Source organism: Salmo trutta, chromosome 27 (assembly GCF_901001165.1).
Source record: "Salmo trutta chromosome 27, fSalTru1.1, whole genome shotgun sequence".
In the NCBI taxonomy this organism is placed as follows: Eukaryota; Metazoa; Chordata; class Actinopteri; order Salmoniformes; family Salmonidae; genus Salmo; species Salmo trutta.
The window spans coordinates 2,507,445-2,528,772 of record NC_042983.1 but is presented as its reverse complement, the minus strand read 5'-3'; the positions used below and the strand labels follow the sequence as shown (position 1 = coordinate 2,528,772).

Genomic DNA, 21,328 nt, shown 5'->3' with positions numbered 1-21,328 from the left:
CCCAGTGCTATAGCTAGCCCAGAAACCAGGAGATCAGAAGGAAACGAATCCCACAATTAAAACCAGTGGTAGACAGACCTTAGACACCATTACCACTCTAGATAGCTGCTTACTGGAGCCCCGTAACCATGACAACAGACATGAAGAGGGCGAGAAAGAGAAAGGCAAGGATGGTAATATTACTCCACACTGCCCCCCCCCCCAAACCATAGAAGGGGTATGAGACTGATATTAGTGAGGGGAAAAGTACAGGAGAGAAGAGAGGGTGGGAGGGGAAGAGGAGGTGAAGGCGAACGGAAGGATAGTGAAGGACCGGGAGAAGACAAAGGGGTCTAGTGAGAGGGAGGGAGGGGCGAGAGCAATAATAAAGAGCGGGAGGGGAGGACAGGAAGGAAAGTACAGAGAGGACAGAGAAAACAATAGGAAGAGAATGAGAAGAATGAGGAAAGGGAGAGAAAGAGGAAGCTAGAGAGAGAAGGATAGCGCGCGAGACACTCACGGGGAAATAGAGGCGGACAAAGGAAAATAAAGAGCGGGAAAGGGACAGAGAATGGGGGAGACTTGATATCACCCAGGGAGAGCGAACTATGACGTTAGCCCTTACACGCAATGCTGATTTGATGGTGGATAGTAGAGACAGGGACAGAGAGAGAGACAGAGAGAGAGAGGAGATGAAGCTAGAGAGAGAAAGGTGTGTTGAGCCTTACCAGCGATGCTGATTTGATGGTAGAAAAGTTGTTGTGGCGGTAGTTGTGTGCCTGGCTCTTGTCTGAGGAGGCTGGTCTCAGCTCTGGCCTGTGGTCACGTTTCACACCATCATCCCAGTTATACCCGTGGTCCTGACGAAAGAGAAGATACACTTTTGAGTTTCATGGCCTGTTACTACAATAGTGTAACTTTTCACTGTGCACACAGAATGAGATGAGAAAACAGCAAAACCCAAGGGCACTTTTGGATGGTAGTGAACAGGTTTTGGATTACATTTTGGATTAAATTAGAGTATACTCTAAATTAGAGTATAAACCTGGAGAGTTTGTCATCTTTTTTTGCCATAATGCCAATACTGCGCTTCACTACAGTACATGGTTCATGACCAGTTACATAAGAAAATAAACTATAATCTATAGACAGACAGTAGTCTGTCACCTCCTCATGTTCTGCTACACCCACGGTTGTCTTGTGACACATCGTCAACCTAGACACCAAGTGACATTTTTAATAACGGTCTGTCATTGCAGGCAGATTAATGGACAAAGACAAGGAACAAGACGTGGCTAAAGATGAGGAATGACAGGCATCTCATAATCTGCTGCTGTTTGAAGCCTGTGTGTGTGTGTGTGTGTGTGTGTGTGTGTGTGTGTGTGTGTGTGTTGTGCTACGATACCCGAGACAAAGAGTATTCAGAGTGAATATCTGGCATTCAGCAGTGTGTCAACCTCAGCCTGCATAGAGACGCCAGCGGAGAGGAGAAGCGAGGGCATCTTTGTTCTGAGGGTGTGATTCACAGCACTGATGAACTCTGGCTCTGTGTATCTCCGTGTGTGTGTGTGTGTGTGTGTGTGTGTGTGTGTGTGTGTGTGTGTGTGTGTGTGTGTGTGTGTGTGTGTGTGTGTGTGTGTGTCTATCAAGAGCATATTTATAGGAATCAAGCTAAGCAGGATTTTGGAGCGGGAGAAAAATGTGTCTGGTTTCCATGGTGTCAGTGTTTAACAGCGTTAGGTTTGTTTGTGAACAGTATGATCATATGATTACCTCAGAGGTTGGTTGTGTGGGTTTGTGTGTTTCCTTGGACGTGGGTTAGAGTGAATAGTGTGGAAGCTCACTCGTTTGTGTGAGTCTATGTTTGTGTGTTGATACACCCCTGAGAGCTGTCAATCTTGAGGACGTGGGTTGAAGTTTGGTGTAGGTGGCTGCTGGCTGAGGGTACTAGATGAGCAGTACCTTATTGGCATATGTGTTCCTGTTTGTTTGTGCTATTCTTGAGGACGTGAGTAGGTTTGGAGTGGGTGACTACCTGGAGGTTCACTGATAGTGATAGATGAGTCTTACCTTCTTCCTGTGTACACATGTGTGTGTATGCTAGCTTGTGTGTGAGTTTCTCTCCCTCTCGCTCTGTCAGTGTTACCTTCTTGGTGTGTGCGGAGGACTCTAGGGTGCTGTCGTAGTCATGGTGCATCATGGTCATGTCGGAGCAGCTCTCGTCTAGGACCTCCTGCATGCTGTTGATGCTGCTGCTCTGGCTACCTGTACTGACCGAGGTGCTGGGGATGGAGTGATTACTGCCCAGGCTGTTCATCTTACAGCTGGCCTGCTCAGATTCCTGGAGGGAGACAGAAGCAGGAGATGGGGATCAGTATTCAGGAAGGGAATGGTGGGAAACACACAAACACTTTTGTTCCACACGCTCCTATTTGTGTGACACACTCAAGCATAATGTATTGGTTAGGCCAGACACACAGACAGACATGACTGTAGGACATAGCTAATGTCTGTCTGTCTGTCTGTCTGTCTGTCTGTCTGTCTGTCTGTCTGTCTGTCTGTCTGTCTGTCTGTCTGTCTGTCTGTCTGTCTGTCTGTCTGTCTGTCTGTCTGTCTGTCTGTCTGTCTGTCTGTCTGTGTCTACCCACGTGAAATGGCCTCGTTTGAGACAAATGGGGGTTAATGGTCAATTTGACATGACTTCGAATGTGTGAGTGCTACTTTACCCCTGGGCCTGGTTCAAGACCTGTAAACAGAATAATAGGTATCTTCTCCATGTCAACCTTTGCTGACCTCTGACACACCTATTCCTCCTCTGTGACAGTTATCCTTTTTGTGCCAAACAGGAATAGGAGTTCAGTTGAGGTTCAAGCCTTTCTTGACTCAAGAAGCAAAATCTACCCTCACACATACAAATACATGCTACCCATTTTATCTTTGGTGAACATGGTTTAAGTGGTGTTAAACCCACCTCCTCCTCCTCCTGGCTCTCCCCCATGGGTCCGTTGTGTTTCTCCTGGTAGAGGATCTTCTTCATCTTGCGGTACTGCAGGTTGTCGAGCTCCCGCACTGCATCCTTGGTCCTCTGGATGAGCTCCGTGAGGACCCGTGGGGGACGCTCCCGACGGACGAAGTCATGCTGGGTAGAGGAGAGAGGGCAGAGGGCTTAGAGGTTAGGATTCACGAGGACCCGCGGGAGGTGATTCTGATACACAAAGCCACGCTGCAGGGAGACAGGAGCAAAAGAGGCCAGAAGTTATACACAGTGTCCGTCTGTTTGACTATCTGTCTGATTATAAAGTAGGTGAAATATGTACCAAAAAACAGTCAGGGTAAGTGTAGAAACAGGTCCACAAAATGGGGAAAACCTCTTTTAAATGTTTAATCTGATATAACACAGCCCTTACTTCATGTTATAAATCCATGGTATTATAAACATATTTTCTATATCAATAATATACCAATACTCCATGTGATTATTATTTCAGAGAAATATTTCTCTCTCTTGCTCTTTTCCCAATGGTCACTAGAGGGCGCCTGTGGGTTATTCAACCTCGATAGAGATTCTTGTGCTGGCTTACCAGAAAAAGAAAAGAAAAAAATTTGTATATATAAAATACTCCATCAGTTAGTGTTCATATGAGACTGACCGGTAGCATACACACACGTTTTGTTGTTGCTAAATGGCTGCTGAGTGGAAATGCAATGTATGCAACCACTTGGGTGCTGAAACGGACATGTATGTCTCTCCCTAACACACCTTCCTTCTATCTGACAGATGCTGGCTGGCTGGAGTAATGTAATGGACTCTCTGATTCAGAAGGATGACATCATAGTCTGGAAATAGAGAGGAAACATTTTCCCGTTTTCAAACAAACGGACAGAGGGAGCAAACGAGTGAGTCAGAAAACCAGAGCTGCCATGTACCAGGGGGCTGGGAGAGAGAGAGAGAGAGAGAGAGAAAGATACAGCGATAGGAAAGATAGAGAGAGAGAGGACTAATCTTCAGAGTAATCCCTTCCCGAAAAAAAAAAACTATCCTGGGGACCATGAACGGAGTCGGACCGACGGTTCGGATTCTTGTCTTCCTTTCCCTTCACCCCATTACAACATTTTCCTCCCCCATTTTTTCGATGCATGCACCCAACCATGCGATTCTCCAAAGATCATGGGAACAGTGTAGTAGTGTAGTTTTGGTTGGGTGTAGGAGTAAAGGAGTATGGGAAGCGAAGTTTGACTCTATATTGAGGAAGTGGAACCTGAAGGGAAAGAGATTAGTGACCTGATTTCTCCTAAAGAGCTCAAAGAGGGACAGAGGGCAATGAGTGTGTGTGTGTTTGTATTAATCAGGGGCTTGAGAGGCGGTGATCTGGATGCCTCCTGCCCCGACTCAGATTAGGAGCAAATTGCCTACTAGGCACTGATCTAAGGTCAGTTTAGCCTTTTCCCCACTAATAATTAAGGTTAGGATTTGGGAGAGGGAAGCTTATCCTAGATCTGCACCTAAGGGACAAGGGTTACTTCTACCCAGAGCTCCAGACAAGCCCCCACCATCTCATCCCCTCTAGCCCACTAACCCCTCCTTGGGCAGCCAGGTAAGACCGACAGGCCAGTGAGAGAGTGTGACAACCAATCAAGAACATAAAACTCTTAGCAGGCCAATAGGATTACTTCTCGCCCAAACAAACAAAAAGATCAACTCTACATTACATGGTCAGACACACAATGAACACCACACACACACACAGATTAACAGTGGATTGGCCAATCAGGATGTACAAACAAAGGCTAGCTAGCAGAATACCTCGACACACAACTGACTGATCTTGTACTGTAACACATGGGTCTATGGGGGCAGTCAGTCTGACTTTAGCTTTCATTGTGTGTCAAGGGGATATGGTCACACGCACACGCACACACACACACTATGGATGTCTTATGAACCTCCAACACGAGGTGTACTACAGCGCAAGATAAAAAAAAGGGTTAAAAAATGCTTAACAACAACACCCTAACCCCGTGGGATCAGTGTGCGTGCGTGCATATGTGAACAACAAATCTTAACCCCTGTGGAATCTTTAATTCCTATTTTCTCTAGAGCTGTGGGAGGCAGTGAATCATCAGCTGTGTCTGAAATGGCACCCTACTCCCTACATAGTGCTACTTTTGACCAGGTCCCATTGGGTTCTGGTCAAAAGTAGTGCATTACAGTGCCCTCCGTAATTATTGGGACAGTGAAGCATTTTTTATTCTGTTGGCTCTACACTCCAAAAGTATGGAGCATAGCTGGGGGGTGGTTGATATTTGTGAGTCTAACTTTCTCACTAGGGAATAGGGTGCCATTTTGGACGCATTCATCCAGATGGTCTTTGAGAGACTGACACAGGAAGTGAGGTCACAGCCTCTGACAGAGATAACAGGAAGTGCACTCACTCGCAGCAGCTCCCCCGACGAGAGTCTGTCCTGAGGAATTTTGAGTAGGCAGTAGTCAACGAAGCTCCGGAATGGGTCCGACCTTGTAGAAAGATAGAGGGATGGACAGGTGGAGCGATGGAGAGGTGGAGGGAAGGAGAGATGGAGTGGAGGTGAAGGGTGGAAGGATTTGGAAGAAAACAGAATACAACCATGATTAGACAGGAATAAACGGCAATAGCTGTCTCACCTTGCTATCTTAAGCTTGTCTTCCCTGTGGCTCAGTTGGTAGAGCATGGTGTTTGCAACGCCAGCATGGTGTGTGCAACGCCAGGGTTGTGGGTTCGATTCCCACGGGGGCCCAGTACAAAAAAATATATATATTTTTTTTAAATGCATGAAATGAAATATATGCATTCACTACTGTAAGTCGCTCTGGATAAGAGTGTCTGCTAAATGACTAAAAATGTTTAAAAAAAATGAATGCATTAATTATGCATTAACTAACTGTAAGTCGCTCTGGATAAGAGTGTATGCTAAATTACTAAAATGTTTAAATATATACACTCCCCTACGTATTTATTTGGACAGTGAAGCTAAAACGTTAATATGAGGTGACAGTACAGAATGTCACCTTTTGTTTGATGGCATTTTCATACATATCCATTTTACCTTTTAGAAATGAACACTTTATTTATCTAGTTCCTCCATTTGAAGGTGTCAAAAGTATTTGGACAAATTCACTTATAGTGTTTTCAATTTAATCAAAAGTTTAGCATTTGGTCCCATATTCCTAGCATGCAATGATTACATCAAGCTTGTGACTATACAAACATGTTGGATGCATTTGGAGTCTGTTTTGGTTGTGTAGAAATGAATGGTAAATAATGTAGTGTCATTTTGGAGTCACTTTTATTGTAAATAACAATAGAATATGTTTCTGAACACTTCTACATTAATGTGGATGCTACCATGATTACGGATAATCATGATTGAATTGTGAATAATGATGAGTGAGAAAGTTAGAGGCATAAAGATCATGCCCCCAAAACATGCTAACCTTTCACCATTACCAATAACAGGGAGGTAAGAATGTTTTGGGGGGTATGATATGTATGCCTCTAAATGTATCACTCATCATTATTCATGATTCATTAATGATTATACGTAATCATAGTTGGATCCACATTAATTTAGAAGTGTTCAGAAACATATTCTATTGTTATTTACAATAAAAGGGTCTCCAAAATGACACTACATGATTTACCATTAATTTCTACTGGGCATAACATAATCCGAAACACAACTAAAACAAACTGCAAATGCAGTCACAAGCTTAATGTAGTCATTGTGTGCTACGAATAGGGGACCAAATACTAAACTTTGAATTTGTCCAAATACATATGATACCTTCAAACGGTGGGACCACATAAAGTGCTTTCATTTCAAAAAGGGTAAAACATTTGCTCTCAAATCCAAAATGCTGGTGTATAGAGCCAAATTAAAAGTTTTAGCTTCACTGACCAAATAAATACATAGGGGAATGTATATCCACTTTCCCACCTTTCAAGCCTTGGAGTCAGGGTGAAGCCAGGGTGCTTCTATAGCTGTTCATGATGTTGGTTATGGGCTTATAAGTAAGAATTTCACTGTAAGATCTACACCTGTTGTATTCGGCGCATGTGACAAATAACATTTGATTTGTCTGTGTTATTGAAAGTCCATCTTCAAATTCTCTGTGTGGCGAAGTCATACAGTCTACATAGTTGTATACATTTCGAACTAGTCTCAGCTAATGAGAGAGAGGTTCATGCCAGAGGCCTATTTGGAGCACCTTCAACAATACACTGACTACTGTGTGTGTGTGTGTGTGTGTATGAAATAGAAAACTAAATCATATTGTATCTCTATGGGAGGACCATAACCTTGCTTCACACACACTCTCTTCAGTACAAGACTAAGGCTTGCTTTTAATGCTAATTTGTCAAAATATGCAAAATCTTTGCATAATGAAAAGACAATCAAATATTTATTTATTGGAGCGTGCTACTTGTGAATCCGTTTGCTTTGGGTTTCGTAATCACACAAATCGATTTTCTCAGTAAGGAACATGGAATATGAAAATAAATACAACACTTACACCATCTTGCAAAAGCTGCAACATGTTTTAGCTGTATTATAGATTCTCTATTTGTTGAAAGGAATGTACTCCTAGAGCCATATAAGTCTAGTTGCCTTGCCTAGTTAAATAAAAGGTGAAATAAAAATAAAAAGTCCTATATCCACCATTATTTGGGTCAAATAGAGTACAACATTTCCCCACACACACACACACACACACACACACACACACACACACACACACACACACACGCGCGCGTGTCAACCTTTATGGTGCGAAACTATACTGTGCCAATAAAAGTACACTGGCTATAGTATCATGACATTGTAAATGTTGACAAAGTCATGTTTGACTGGATCTTCCTCTTATGGCAGTCATCACACCATAAATTCAAAGGGCATCAACAGCACAAGAAAGAGGGGGGCTAGTGTGATTGCCGCCTGTCTCTCTCTTCCTCCTCTCACACTCTCTGCCTCACTCCCTCCAAACCTGCATTTGTCTATCTGTCTGTCTCCATCCAGGGAGACAGGTCTCTCTCTGCCTACCTCCATCTATCAGTCTCACCCTCCCACTCTCATTCCTCCCTCTCTCCCTACCTTCATCCCTCCCTCCCGCAGAGTGTGGTTTGGTGTATGGTACAGTACAGTAGTAGCCTGTGAGTTTAGCCTGAGGCTTGGTTCTTTAAATAGGAAAGGCCTTAGCTCGGCCCCTCAGGTAATTACATAAGAGACAGACTGGGACTTCCAGGGCTTTGAGAGGGTGTGTGTTTGTGTGTGGTCACACAGCTCAGCAGAGGGATGGTGAGGACTTACCACTCGTTGGACTGCAGCGTGGGAGAGTCGTTCTGGGCGATGTGATATAAGGCACTCATAGCGTTCATGTTGAACAGGGGAGGCTTGCGCTCCGCTATGAAGAGGAAGAGAGGTCGAGAGAAGGAGAAAGAGATGGAAAGGGGGAGTAGAGAAAGAGAGCGGAAGAGAGAGAAAGGGAGGGGGTTATCATATCTGGTTGAACAGGTGGAAGATAAGAGATACTTTTGACCTTGACAATGTTATTCTATCTGTGTGTGTGTGTGTGTGTGTGTGTGTGTGTGTGTGTGTGTGTGTGTGTGTGTGTACATGTAGTACACATGGTAATCACATGACAAACACATGATTGAGCAACATTGTGAATCAACTGTCATGTGTCAGTCTGTCAGGAGTGTGTCACCGCTCTCTCTAAATGGGGAAGTCCAAGATGGTTTAGCCATGTCTGTTTGTTTCTTTGACACTCTGAGGAAGGCCATAAAAAGTACATTTTCCTAACAAGTAACGACGCCTCCTGAGATGTGGACTAGTTGCAGGACAATGCTCTACAGGGGGCGGACAGGAGTAGCTACTATGCCTTCAGAAAGTATTCATACCCCTTGACGATTTCACATTTTGTTGTGTTACAGCCTGAATTCAAAATGGATCAAATAGATGTTTCCTCTCATCCATCTACACACAATATCCCATAATGACAAAGTGAAAACATGTTTTTAATTTCTTTTGCAAATGTATTGAAAATTAAATACAGAAATATTTATTTACATAAGTATTCACACCCGAGTCAATACGTGTTAGAATCACCTTGGGCAGCGATTACAGCTGAGTCTTCTGGGTAAGGCTCTAAGAGCTTTGCACACCTGGATTGTACAATGTTTGCACATTATTCTTTTAAAAATTATTCAAGCTCTGTCAAGTTGGTTGTTGATCATTGTTAGAAAGCCATTTTCAAGTCTTGCCTTAGATTTTCATGCCGATTTAAGTCAAAACTGTAACTAGGCGACTCGGGAACATTCAATGTCCTCTTGTTAAGCAACTCCAGTTTAGATTTGGCCTTGTGTTTTATGTTATTGTCCTGCTGAAAGGTGAATGTCTCCCAGTGTCTGTTGGCAAGCAGACTGAACCAGGTTTTCCACTTGGATTTTGCCTATGCATAGCTCTATTCCGTTTCTTTTTATCCTAAGAAATTCCCTAGTCCTTGCCGATGACAAGCCACTACCATGCTTGAAAATATGAAGAGTGGTACTCATTGATGATTTGTGTTGGATTTGTCCCAAACATAAAGCTTTGTATTCAGGACATAACGTTAATTTAGTTTCCACATTTTTTGCAGTTTTACTTTAGTGCCTTATTGCAAACAGGATGCATGTTTTGGAATATTTTTATTCAGTACAGCCTTCCTACTTTTCACTCTGTCATTTAGGTTAGTATTGTGGAGTAACTACAATGTTGTGGATCCATCCTCAATTAACTGTTTGCCTCATGGTAAAATCCCTGAACAGTTTCCTTCCTCTCAAGCAACTGAGTTATGAAGAACGCCTGTATCTTTGTAGTGACTGGGTGTATTGACACACCATCCAAAGTGCAATTAATAACTTCACCATGCTCAAAGGGATATTCAATGTCTGCTTTTTTTTTTACCCCATCTACCAATAAGTGCCCTTCTTTGCGAGGCATTGATCTTTGTGGTTGAATCTGTGTTTGAAATTCACTGCTCGACTGAGGGACCTTACAGATAATTGTATGTCTGGCTGGGGTAGAGAGATGAGGTAGTCATTCAAAAATCATGTTAAACACTATTATTGTTAAGCATATTTTTACTTGGGAATTTATTTAGGCTTGCCATAACAAAAGGGTTGAACACTTTTTGACTCAAGACATTTCAGCTTTTCATGTTTTATTAATTTGTAAGCATTTCTAAAAACATAATTCTACTTTGACACTATGGGGTATTGTGTGTAGGCCAGTGACAAAATCTAAATGTAATCAACTTTAAATTCAGGCTGTAACACAACAAAATGTGGAAAAAGTCAAGGGATGTGAATACTTCCTGAAGGCACTGCACGTACCAATGCACTGACTGTAAGTTGCTCTGGATAAGAGCGTCTGCAAAATGTCAGTAAAAACTGAGAAAAGCCTGGTACAGTAAAAACAGATGTACACTAACCCAGTTCAATACAGGTGATTCCAAGGGACCAGATGTCCACCTTCCCCTCATACTGGCCCTCGTCCATCGCTAGGATCACTTCCGGGGCCATCCTGGGACACGGACACACACACACACGTCAGTAATTAACCACCAGTGTTAAATTTGTGGAAATTCATAATCTGTTAAGCCTGGATATCTTAAAGTCCCTTTGGTATGCAGTGATAGCCTAGCTAGAAGCTCAGGTCTGAGTAATGTGCTGCTGGAAGACTAAGGGGTGTACGTTATGTGTCGAATTAACAGCCTGGCTGGATACAAGTAGCACACTGTGAGCTTCGAGTATCATGAATAGAGAGTATCAGGAGAATCGACACAGTGTTCTGGGAGTTCTCCCTATGTTTTGTTTGTTTGTCTCCAGCGTTATTATGAGGGTTTCTATGTGAATGACCATTGTTTAAAAAATAAAAATAAATAGTTGTAAATTATGACGCAAAGCCATCTGGTCCCGGTGCTTCCCACATTCGTGTTCCAGCTGAACATGTGATTCAATTAATCAACTAATCGTCAAGGCCTCGAGTAGTTGAATCAAATGGGATAGTGGTGGGCTGGAACAAAATGTGCATTCTGGGGAGGCCCCAGGACTGGAGTGGAAAAGCCCTATTGTAGTGCGTTAGGTACTGACAAGTATGTTACAGAATTCCCACAAAGGAGATGTTTTGGACTAGGTCTCAATGAGACGAACCTGGGTAAATAACAGCTAAATACAAGAGTATACAAATACAATACAATATATAGCTTTACATTGCATCAGTGTTAAGATATTGACCAGTAAATCTTAGGGATGAGGTACTAATCATGTAGGAATACACTGAGTGTACAAAACATTAAGAAAACCTTCCTAATATTGAGTCCTTTGGGTAGTGGACCATTCTTGATACACACAGGAAATTGTTGATTGTGAAAAACCCAGCAGCATTGCAGTTCTTGACACAAACCGGTGTGCCTGGCACCTACAACCATACCCCGTTCAAAGGCACCTCAATATTTTCTCTTGCCCATTCACCCTCTAAATGGCACACATACACAATCCACGTCTCAATTTTCTCAAAGCTTAAAAATCCTTCTTTAACCTGTCTCCTCCCCTTCATCTACTGAAGTGGATTTAACAAGTGACATCAATACGGGATCATAGCTTTCACCCGGTTAGTCTATATCATTGAAAGAGTAGGTGTTCTTAATGTTTTGTACACTCCATGTACATTGTGCCATTGTTAAGATATTGACCAATAAGGTGTCCCTACGAAATAGTTGTCAGGAGAGGCTATACAGGCAAAGCTATGTTATATACTACTAGGCTAGCTATATATTATGTTAGTGTGGTGATACTGAGCAGTAAGGTGTTTGTGTCTGTGTTGAGGTACTGACCAGTAAAGTGTAGTGTTGAGATATTGTTAAAGGTAGACTCAGCGAAATTATGTTGCCATGAGCAGCACCGGACATATTACGATGAGCAAGATGCAAGGCTTCGCTCCCACAGTCACACACAGGATCTGCGCATGTACACGGACTCGCTTCACACTTTTACAACATGGTAGCCACAGGACCAAAACAGCAGAGAAGTTGAGCCTCGCGCTTCAGCGCTCTTAGTTGTTGCGGAAATTGACCCACTATGCTGTTTACCTTCTGCATCTAAGGTCATATTGCTGACTCTACCTTCAAATGGTAGGTACTGACCAGTAAGGTGTTCCTACGAAGGAGTTGGCAGGAGAGGCGATGGAGGCAGAGCCAAAGTCTGCCAGTTTGACCAGGCCTGGCTCAGTTAGCAGAATGTTTCCAGCTTTCACATCTCTGGAGAGAGAAAAAAATAAGCGATGACACATAAAACAGGGTTAGAATAGGGTGGTGGGATATGGTTCAAAGTGATATGGGCTACTAGGTGTATTAGCTACCTCTTGGGAGTGATAAGTTTGAAGTGCACTGGCGTCTGTCTTTTTCATGCATATGCCTGCATATCCACTAGCCTCTAATGTGGTGTGCATATGACAATGTGACTTAATAGTGATGCGTTTAAAAGCAGGAAGAAAGGGAAATATTGTCTCACTGTCAGGTTGAAATGAAAATAACTCAAGCTTAATAAAGGCATTTCCTTGAGCTCAGCTAAACAGTGAGCGAAGCACACATTTATTTAGGCCTGTACTTTGGGAGGCATACAATCTCACAATTAATTTATGTGGTGAATAAATATAATTATTTCTTTCCTTTCGGTTTCATAACTTTTAACATGGTAAAACAGTAATATTTGTCTTTATGGGCCATGGTGGTAAAATGATAAAGGTTTCATATAACATTCTCCTTGAACATCACTTTTCAAGAAAAGGGCCTGTTGGAATGCACATTGAAATACAGATTAGGGTTGGCAGATGACAACTCTAAGAATGTTATCTCTGATGAGTTCAGTATTACTTAACAATGAGAACAGAGGCACCACATATCTCGTTCACCTTTATTTAACCAGGTAGGCCAGTTGAGAACAGGTTCACATTTACAACTGCGACCTGGCCAAGATAAAGCAAAGCGGTGCGACAAAAACAACACAGAGTTCCACATGGGATAAACAAACGTACGGTCAAAAACACAATAGAAAAATATATGTGCAGTGTGTGCAAATGTAGTAAGGTTAGGGAGGTAAGGCAATAAATAGGCCATAGTGGCAAAATAATTACAATTTAGCATCAACACTGGAGTGATGGATGTGAAGATGATGATGTGCAAGTAGAGATACTGGGGTGCAAAAGAGCAACAAAACAAATAACAATATGGGGATGAGGTAGTTGGGTGTGCTATTTACAGATGGGCTGTGTACAGGTACAGTGATCGGTGAGCTGCTCTGACAGCTGATGCTTAAAGTTAGTGAGGGACATATAAGTCTCCAGCTTCAGTGATTTTTGCAATTCGTTCCAGTCATTGGCAGCAGAGAACAGGAAGGAAAGGTAGCCAAAGGAGGTGTTTGGCTTTGGGGATGACCAGTTGAAATATACCTGCTGGAGCACGTGCTATGGGTGGGTGTTGCTATAGAGACCAGTGAGCTGAGATAAGGTGGGGCTTTACCTAGCAAAGACTTATAGATGACCAGGAGCCAGTGGGTTTGGCGACGAATATGTAGCAAGGGCCAGCCAACGAGAGCATACAGGTCGCAGTGGTGGGTGGTATATGGGGCTTTGGTGACAAAACGGATGGCACTGTGATAGACTGTATCCAATTTGCTAAGTAGAGTGTTAGAGGCTATTTTGTAAATGACATCGCCGAAGTCAAGGATTGGTAGGATAGTCAGTTTTACGATGGTATGTTTGAGTGAAGGAGGTAGCATGAGTGAAGGAGATTTTGTTGCGAAATAGGAAGCCAATTCTAGATTTAATTTTGGATTGGAGAAGCTTAATGTGAGTCTGGAAGGAGAGTTTACAGTCTAACCAGACACCTAGGTATTTGTAGTTGTCCACATATTCTACATCAGAACCATCCAGAGTAGGGATGCTAGGCGGGCGGGAGGGTGCGGGCAGCAATCGGCAGCAATCGGTTGAAGAGTATGCATTTAGTTTTACTAGCATTTAAGAGCAGTTGGAGGCCACGGAAGGAGTGTTGTATGGCATTGAAGCACGTTTGGAGGTTTGTTAACACAGTGTCCAAGGAAGGGTCAGATGTATACAGAATGGTGTCGTCTGCGTAGAGGTGGATCAGAGAATCACCAGCAGCAAGAATGATATCATTAATATATACAGAGAAAAGAGTAGGCCCGAGAATTGAACCCTGTGGCACCCCCATAGAGACTGCCAGAGGTCTGGACAATAGGCCCTCCGATTTGACACACTGAGCTCTATCTGAGAAGTAGTTGGTGAACCAGGCGAGGCAGTCATTTGAGAAGACAAGGCTATTGAGTCTGCCGATAAGAACGCGGTGATTGACAGAGTCGAAAGCCTTGGCCAGGTCAATGAAAACGGCTGCAATGTACTGTCTTTTATCTATGACGGTTATGATATAATTTAGGACCTTGAGCGTGGCTGAGGTGCACCCATGACCAGCTCGAAAACCAGATTGCATAGTGGAGAAGGTACGGTGGGATTCGAAACGGTCGGTGATCTGTTTGTTAACTTGGCTTTCGAAGACTTTAGAAAGGCAGGGCAGGATGGATATAGGTCTGTAACAGTTTGGGTCTAGAGTTTCCGTGGCAGCTTTCTAATCTTTAGGGATCGCAGGCGATACGAAAGAGGTTGAACAGGCTAGTAATAGGGGTTGCAACAATTGCATCTGATAATTTTAGAAAGAGAGGGTCCAGATTGTCTAGCCCAGCTGATTTGTAGGGATCCAGATTTTGCAGCTCTTTCAGAACATAAGCTATCTGGATTTGGGTGAAGAAGCGGGGAGGGGGGGGGCTTGGGCTTATTTAAGATGTTGATGACAAACATTTTAACGAGGGGGAAGATGGAAGACAGGTAGACCGACAGCTCACCTGTGAATCATATTATGGGAATGGAGGTAAGCCAGTCCTAGCAAGGCACCGTGGGTTATGGCAGCAATTTCAACCTCTTGGAGCGGTTTCTTATGAACTGGAAGAGAGGGTACAAAGAAGAGAAAAATACATCAAGGGGGAAAACCGTCAGTGCTATCTAGAGACACAAGCAATCTGCCCTTCCTGATATGACACACAACAACAAACCCCAGAAGCATCTGTTAAATGTGTAAAGTCTAACAGGGTTGGGATAAAAGGGTTATAAAAACACATTCCTGGTGGGTGGATTGCTGCTCTGATAGCCTGGTCCCAGATCTGTTTGTGCGGTCTTACCAACTTGATGACAATATGAGTTGGCAAGACAGCACAAACAAATCTGGGACTAGGCTAGCAGAGCGATACCTAGCCTTAGAGTCAAAGGAAGCAGAACTACAGTGGAGGAATTTCAGAAACGCTTCACACACACAAAAATAGGTCAAAACCAGCCAACTGTCATGGCTGTTTAAAACGGTTTCCATGACAGCCAGGACGGGACACAAACAGAAGTGTTAAATATATCACGTAGGCCAAGGTGCGGAATGTTTGGAGACCCTGAACAGGAACATTCACAGTGGAATATTACACACCCTGTTTAGAGAGAAAAGGTTCCTCACTTACCATGAATGTTGCATTACTAATGGGTTAATAAAGCACATGCTCAGAAAGAACCCAGATATTTTCATTGCGATTTTGTAACTTCTCTTTAAATGAACTGTGTGTGTGTTTAGGTGTATGTGTGTGTGTGTGTGTGTGTGTGTGTGTGTGTGTGTGTGTGTGTGTGTGTGTGTGTGTGTGTGTGTGTGTGTGTGTGTGTGTGTGTGTGTGTGTGTGTGTGTGTGTGTGTGTGTGTTTGTGTGAGCGCTGGATGTGTGTGTACTGCTCACCCTCTAGTAAATCTGATGCGGAGCCTAGGCAGTACTCCATCACCAGCTGGAAGAGGCAGAAAGGTCATAGGTCAGAGACAAGTGGACACCCAAAAACACACCCAAGATTTAGAGTTACCTCCTTAAACAAATGACCAACAACCCCAAATATATATTACATAATGACACAGACATTAACAAGGAAGGCCTCATTTATTACCATCATAGCAGAGGTGGTGGAAAACAAAAGAAAAGAGAAAGAGCAAAGAGATTTTCCTAACGACTTTTACACTGGAAGTGGTTGGTGCATATTTTAAAAGGTCATGACATAAACCATGTTGTAAAAGGGAGGTTTAGAGAAGGAGACAAATGGTGAGAGACAGAGAATCAGAGAAACTTTGCAAAAGAGAGATGGAGAGAGACAAAAATGGGAAAGATAGAAAATGCTGAGACCGAGAGAGAAACAGAATGAGCAAGATTATGAGAAAGAGAGTCAGAATGAGAGATGAAAAGAAAGAAAGAGTTGAAAGAAAGATAGAAGCAGCCTGATGAAGAGGGGGACAAAAAATGGTTTCCCTGGCAGCTCTGCCACACTCCACTGACCCAGGCAGTGTTATCCTTCAAGTAGCAGCCTTTGTACTCAATGGTGTTTGGATGGCGCAGCTGTTCCAAAAACTTGACCTCCTTAATGATGTCCTGCCATTTCTGAGGAGAGAAGGAGGGAGGGAATGAGAGAGAGAGTGTGTAAGAGTCAACAACATCAACACATCTGCAAAGAGCCCTTTTCACAGCATGTTGGCCCTGACATATTGGCCAGGGCAGTGGGTTTATGGATAGGTCAGTTCCATTTACACAAGGGAGAAGTTTGAACCCAACCCTTGACCCCAACCCAAGGCCTTGTGGATCGCAGGGAATGTTGAACCTCTGCTCTTAGGTGTGACCATACTGTGGCCAGAGTGGGGAGAGTGAGTAATTTCAAAGTGTTTGTGTTAGTTGTTCTCGTCTCATTTGATCTCTGCTACAAGGCCTAAGTTGTGACCATTCCAGTGGCCAGGTTGTGATTTCAAAGATACCGAGTTGTGACCATCATAGTGGCCAGAGGAAGGGACTGTCCATAAGAATGTTGAACCTCCGTTTCAAGTCCTGAGGTGTGACCGTCCCATTGGCCATAGCGGGAAGAGTTTGAGAGGGAGTTCAAAACATTTGTATTAGTTGTCCTCTCAACTTGTTTAACCTCTGTTTCAAGGCCTGAGGTGTGACTGATAAAGCAGACAGAGTGCTAAATTAGTTCAACTTGTGTTTAAAGTGAGCAAAAGGCTGCAGTCCTCTCACCTCGGTGGTCTGTTTGCCGTTGTAGGACATCTTCTTGATGGCCACCACCTCGTTGGAGTAGGAGTTTCTGGCCTGAGGGAGAGTAGAGGAGGGGAGTGAGAGTAGGGAAGAGAGAGGAGAGGAGGGGAATGAGTGAGAGGAGGGAAAACAAATAAAGAACGAGAGAGAAAGGTGAATGTGAGAACAGGCATTTCTCGTAGAAACACACAGCTGTAGTCTGGATACAGGATATAGGCCTATATTTGACAGCTGGCTAGAATCCAGTTGGTAGCCAAAAACTGGTAAAAGTGGGTCATATGACTGAGATATAGCCAATCTCTATATATGGCTCTGAGTCAAATGAGGGTAAATGGGAAACAAGAATCAACTGTCTCTTCAAAAGATGGCGATACTAAACACGTGACAGAATTTGATCACCACAGGAAACTCCCTGTAGTTACAAATATGAGCATAGACAAAAACAAGCATAGAGGAAACAAGCAACTCAACAGAGAAGCTAGCTAGCTAGCTAGGTACTTAACCACACAGTAATTAGCACATTGCGTGTGTTAAAACCCCTAAGGCTTTTAGAACACATGGATGGCTTCCTCATACAAACATTGATGGTTCCTCATTCCATTTCAGTAATTTCCCCCCATACACATGCTTTTGGTCAGAAGGAATGTGAATGCATAGTAGAGCTATGAGCTAGCCACAGCAGCTAGCAAACACTTGCAGTTAGCTATCCTAGTAGCTCACAACAGGTAAAGAAGAAGTCTATCAATGACCAAAAGGCACCAGGTTTTCATCATAGCCAGCCAAATCAGCCAGACAAGACTGGCTGTACCTTAGCCATATAAATAGAATTACAAGAATGGGCAAATCCCTTCAGACTATGGCAATTTGACTGGAACATTTTAAGGGGCCACTCTGGGATTGGTATATCCAATTTTGGACTTTTAAATTATCGATACACAGCCATTGACCTCGAATCCAGATTGCCCCTTTAAAACCATTTCCCATTCTAATAAGTATATTTATATGAATGTAGCCTTGTCCGGTAGATGACTGGACTTAGAGGAGCACTAATACCAGTCAACCAGGCCCAGTAAAATCTCCTGCCTGCCCTACTATCCATCCATCCATCCATCCATCACCAGCTGGCCTCGACACTTAATGCGCAGAACAGCTGTCTTAGGAGGAAAGGCTTCAGTTTATCCCTCTCCCCCCAGCCTTGCATATGGAGAGGCTGGGGGATGGATGAGGGGAGGGAGGAGGGGAGGGAGGAGGAAAAGGATGATGGAGGTAGAAAGAAAGGGGTTGGGGAAAAGGATGGATGGAGGGAGGGTTGAAAGGAAGAGGACGGAGGGAGGGGAGGAGGAAAAGGAGGAGAGGGCTGGAGTGAGGGATGACAGGGGTGAAGGGAGGGGAGGAGGAGGATGGAGGGATTGGTGCTAGCAGATTCATCCTCCCTCTCTCCCGCTCTGCGTTGATTTAGATTCAAAGGCCTTCTGTCATTAGTGACGACCAGATTAAGAAATGCAGCAGAGACAGAGAATTTAACAGAAATGGCAGCAGAGTTATTATTAGACAACCTTGAGAGAGCGAGTGATCTTGTCCCTGGACTCTGACATCTATAGCCACAGACAGCTAGACTGGGTGTCTAACATGATCCTGACAGTGAATAGTATGGATTGCACACACCCAATGCATATAACACACAATGACCAGGGCCAGTCCTGGACTAAATAGCACTTTCAATTGACAATCGCCATGAAAGCATCTCCATTGGTTGAGAAATTGAAATGAAATAGGCCCTGTTCATTGGTTGGCCAATAACTTCAAATACTATCTTAGTACTAAATGTATTGTGAAAAATCTCCCAGTAATGCCTAGTTAAAATGACTTGCCTAGCTAAATAAAGGTTACATTTAAAAAACAAAATATAAATAATAAAAATGTAAGAAATGTAAAATGTAAAAACTCTGAGTTAGACATATTTTAATTTAGTATCCAGCCCTGAGGTACTACTCACAAAGTAGACGGCCCCAAAGCTGCCATGGCCGATCTCGTGCAGGTCACAGAAGACTTCCTCGGGGTCATCTTTGAAGAAGAGGTCGGCCAGCTCTGGGTCCTTCAGCGCTCCCTTCCGCGTGGACGAGGGCATGGTGGGGTGGGCAGGGCTAGACGGTACCGTGGTTACCGCAGTGTTCCACCTCACTGCAGCTGCTGCTCCTCATCCACGCGCCGGGCATTTACCATACCCACCTGGATGAGAGGAAACATACAGAGAGAGCGAGGGAGAGAGAATTACTAGAATCGCCAATGTTTGTGAGTGTAATGTTTATTGTACATTTTTTATTGTTTATTTCACTTTTATTTATTATCTATTTCACTTGCTTCGGCAATGTACACATATGTTTCCCATGCCAAAAAGTAGAGAGAGAGATGGTAATAAGTTAGGACGTAACAGTGCAGACAGACAGCATTTATGATCACTATCTGGTTGGAAGACACACACAATTTCAAATACTTTATGAATCCACAAATCATAATTCATACAATAAGCATTCAAACATTTCAGGACAGGGATATCTGGACACCTAAGGAAACAGATAGCACCTTCTCCACACAGCAAGGCTGCCCATGACTGCTGACACGGAGTAGTAACTTGCTAGCTGCGTCGTCTTATGCAGGCCTGCTATCTGAAGGCCACGTACTATCAGCCTGTGAACATGGCCGGGACAGCGAGCTTGCACTGATAGCCGAGGCGTGACACGAGGGGCTGGTATTTAAGCAGCTTGACAGGAAAGGCACGATCCATGTAGCAGACACACACACACACACACACGTTTATGATGGAGTTACTGGACGCCTACACACAACATAGAGATTACATTTACAATCAGGACCTACAGACCAACACAAACATGCACATACACACAGTCTGATCAAGAGACTGAATCGGTACAACCTTGTCTGCTCCCATATCCTACTCATCCCCATATAACCTGATTCTTTCCAGGAATTACAAGCTGAATGTGTGTGTATGTCACATGAACAGTTGGCAGGGTAGAGGGGACAGAAGAAGATGGTAAGGCATGGACTGCTCACTGTCTGCTCCTGTTGCTCATCCAAGCAGAAGATCAGACACACAGTTGGGGGAAAATACACACACGCACACACAAACGCACACTGGACAGCTCGATCACCGCGAGTCATTGGTGCATCACTTCCACACATGCGCACACAAATGGACACAGTCGGATGCACAGGGTAGCAGCAGCAGGTGTGGCTGTTGTGAGTCACCAGACTGCAGCTAGGCCATCAAACATGTGGCATATAGCCTGAGCTATGTTCCAGTTAGAGACACACCAATGACTGTATATATAAATGGACAATGCCATCAATTACATGACACCATTCCTCCCATGTGAAGACTCAATGGCGCACTGAAGCCAAATTAAGTCAGTTAAGATGGCATCTCATGGAGACTTAACATGCGCAGTTTGAGCTACTCCAGGAAGTGACGTTGCAGGCTAGCTCACTGCTGCCCCCTCTCATTGAGTAACTAAAGTTGAAGGCCAACTGGGGTACTGCAGGCTGGTATTTGCAACTAAATTATCCTTATAACTTCTGTGTTCAATTTTAAAATAATCGGTTCAAGGACATACACCTGGGGTATTTAAAGCAATTATTGGTACCATGATTGTCTTCAATTAATTGTTTGAATTTAAACAAAGATTTACATTTTTCCATTCACTATAATTGGGGATCCTGTTTTCTGCTAGCAATGCCTGCAGTACCGCGGTCAGCCTTCAACATCCATGGTTTCAATGAGATTAGGAGTTCTCCCCTGGGAGGGAGGGACGGACACACAGACAGAGAGAGCAGAGGGCCACATGATTACGCACATACACTTTTTTTTACACAGGCAGAGATAGGAACACACACAGACACTCAACATCGTCATCATAATTCTCACGAGTTCCATCTTATTAAAGAGTTATATCTTCTTTCCAGATACAAAAATATATCAAAAACCTTGTTACCACTGTAGGGGGTTTACGTTAGTTTCAAGTTATATTGTTTTGTCCTTGTCGCCTCCTTTATGATTATTTTAATTTCCTTTTTAAAATGGGTATT

The 21,328-nt window shown here is 43.5% G+C and overlaps 1 protein-coding gene across 2 annotated transcripts in view; it reads right to left on the bottom strand.

Moving 5' to 3' along the window:
• Positions 1–21,328, bottom strand: part of taok3a (TAO kinase 3a) — a 101,004-nt gene that overhangs the window by 13,583 nt on the left and 66,093 nt on the right. For both annotated transcript variants that reach the window (XM_029716315.1, XM_029716316.1), the window contains exons 3-14: positions 19,218–19,450; positions 17,204–17,275; positions 16,475–16,576; positions 15,893–15,938; positions 14,970–15,066; positions 12,200–12,313; positions 10,487–10,578; positions 8,326–8,419; positions 5,413–5,494; positions 2,951–3,118; positions 2,126–2,320; positions 708–839 (exon numbers count right to left, since the gene is read on the bottom strand). In XM_029716315.1, coding sequence (XP_029572175.1) covers positions 708–839; positions 2,126–2,320; positions 2,951–3,118; positions 5,413–5,494; positions 8,326–8,419; positions 10,487–10,578; positions 12,200–12,313; positions 14,970–15,066; positions 15,893–15,938; positions 16,475–16,576; positions 17,204–17,275; positions 19,218–19,349 — 1,326 coding nt within the window. In that variant the 5' untranslated portion in view covers positions 19,350–19,450. The remainder of the gene's footprint in view (positions 1–707; positions 840–2,125; positions 2,321–2,950; positions 3,119–5,412; positions 5,495–8,325; positions 8,420–10,486; positions 10,579–12,199; positions 12,314–14,969; positions 15,067–15,892; positions 15,939–16,474; positions 16,577–17,203; positions 17,276–19,217; positions 19,451–21,328) is intronic.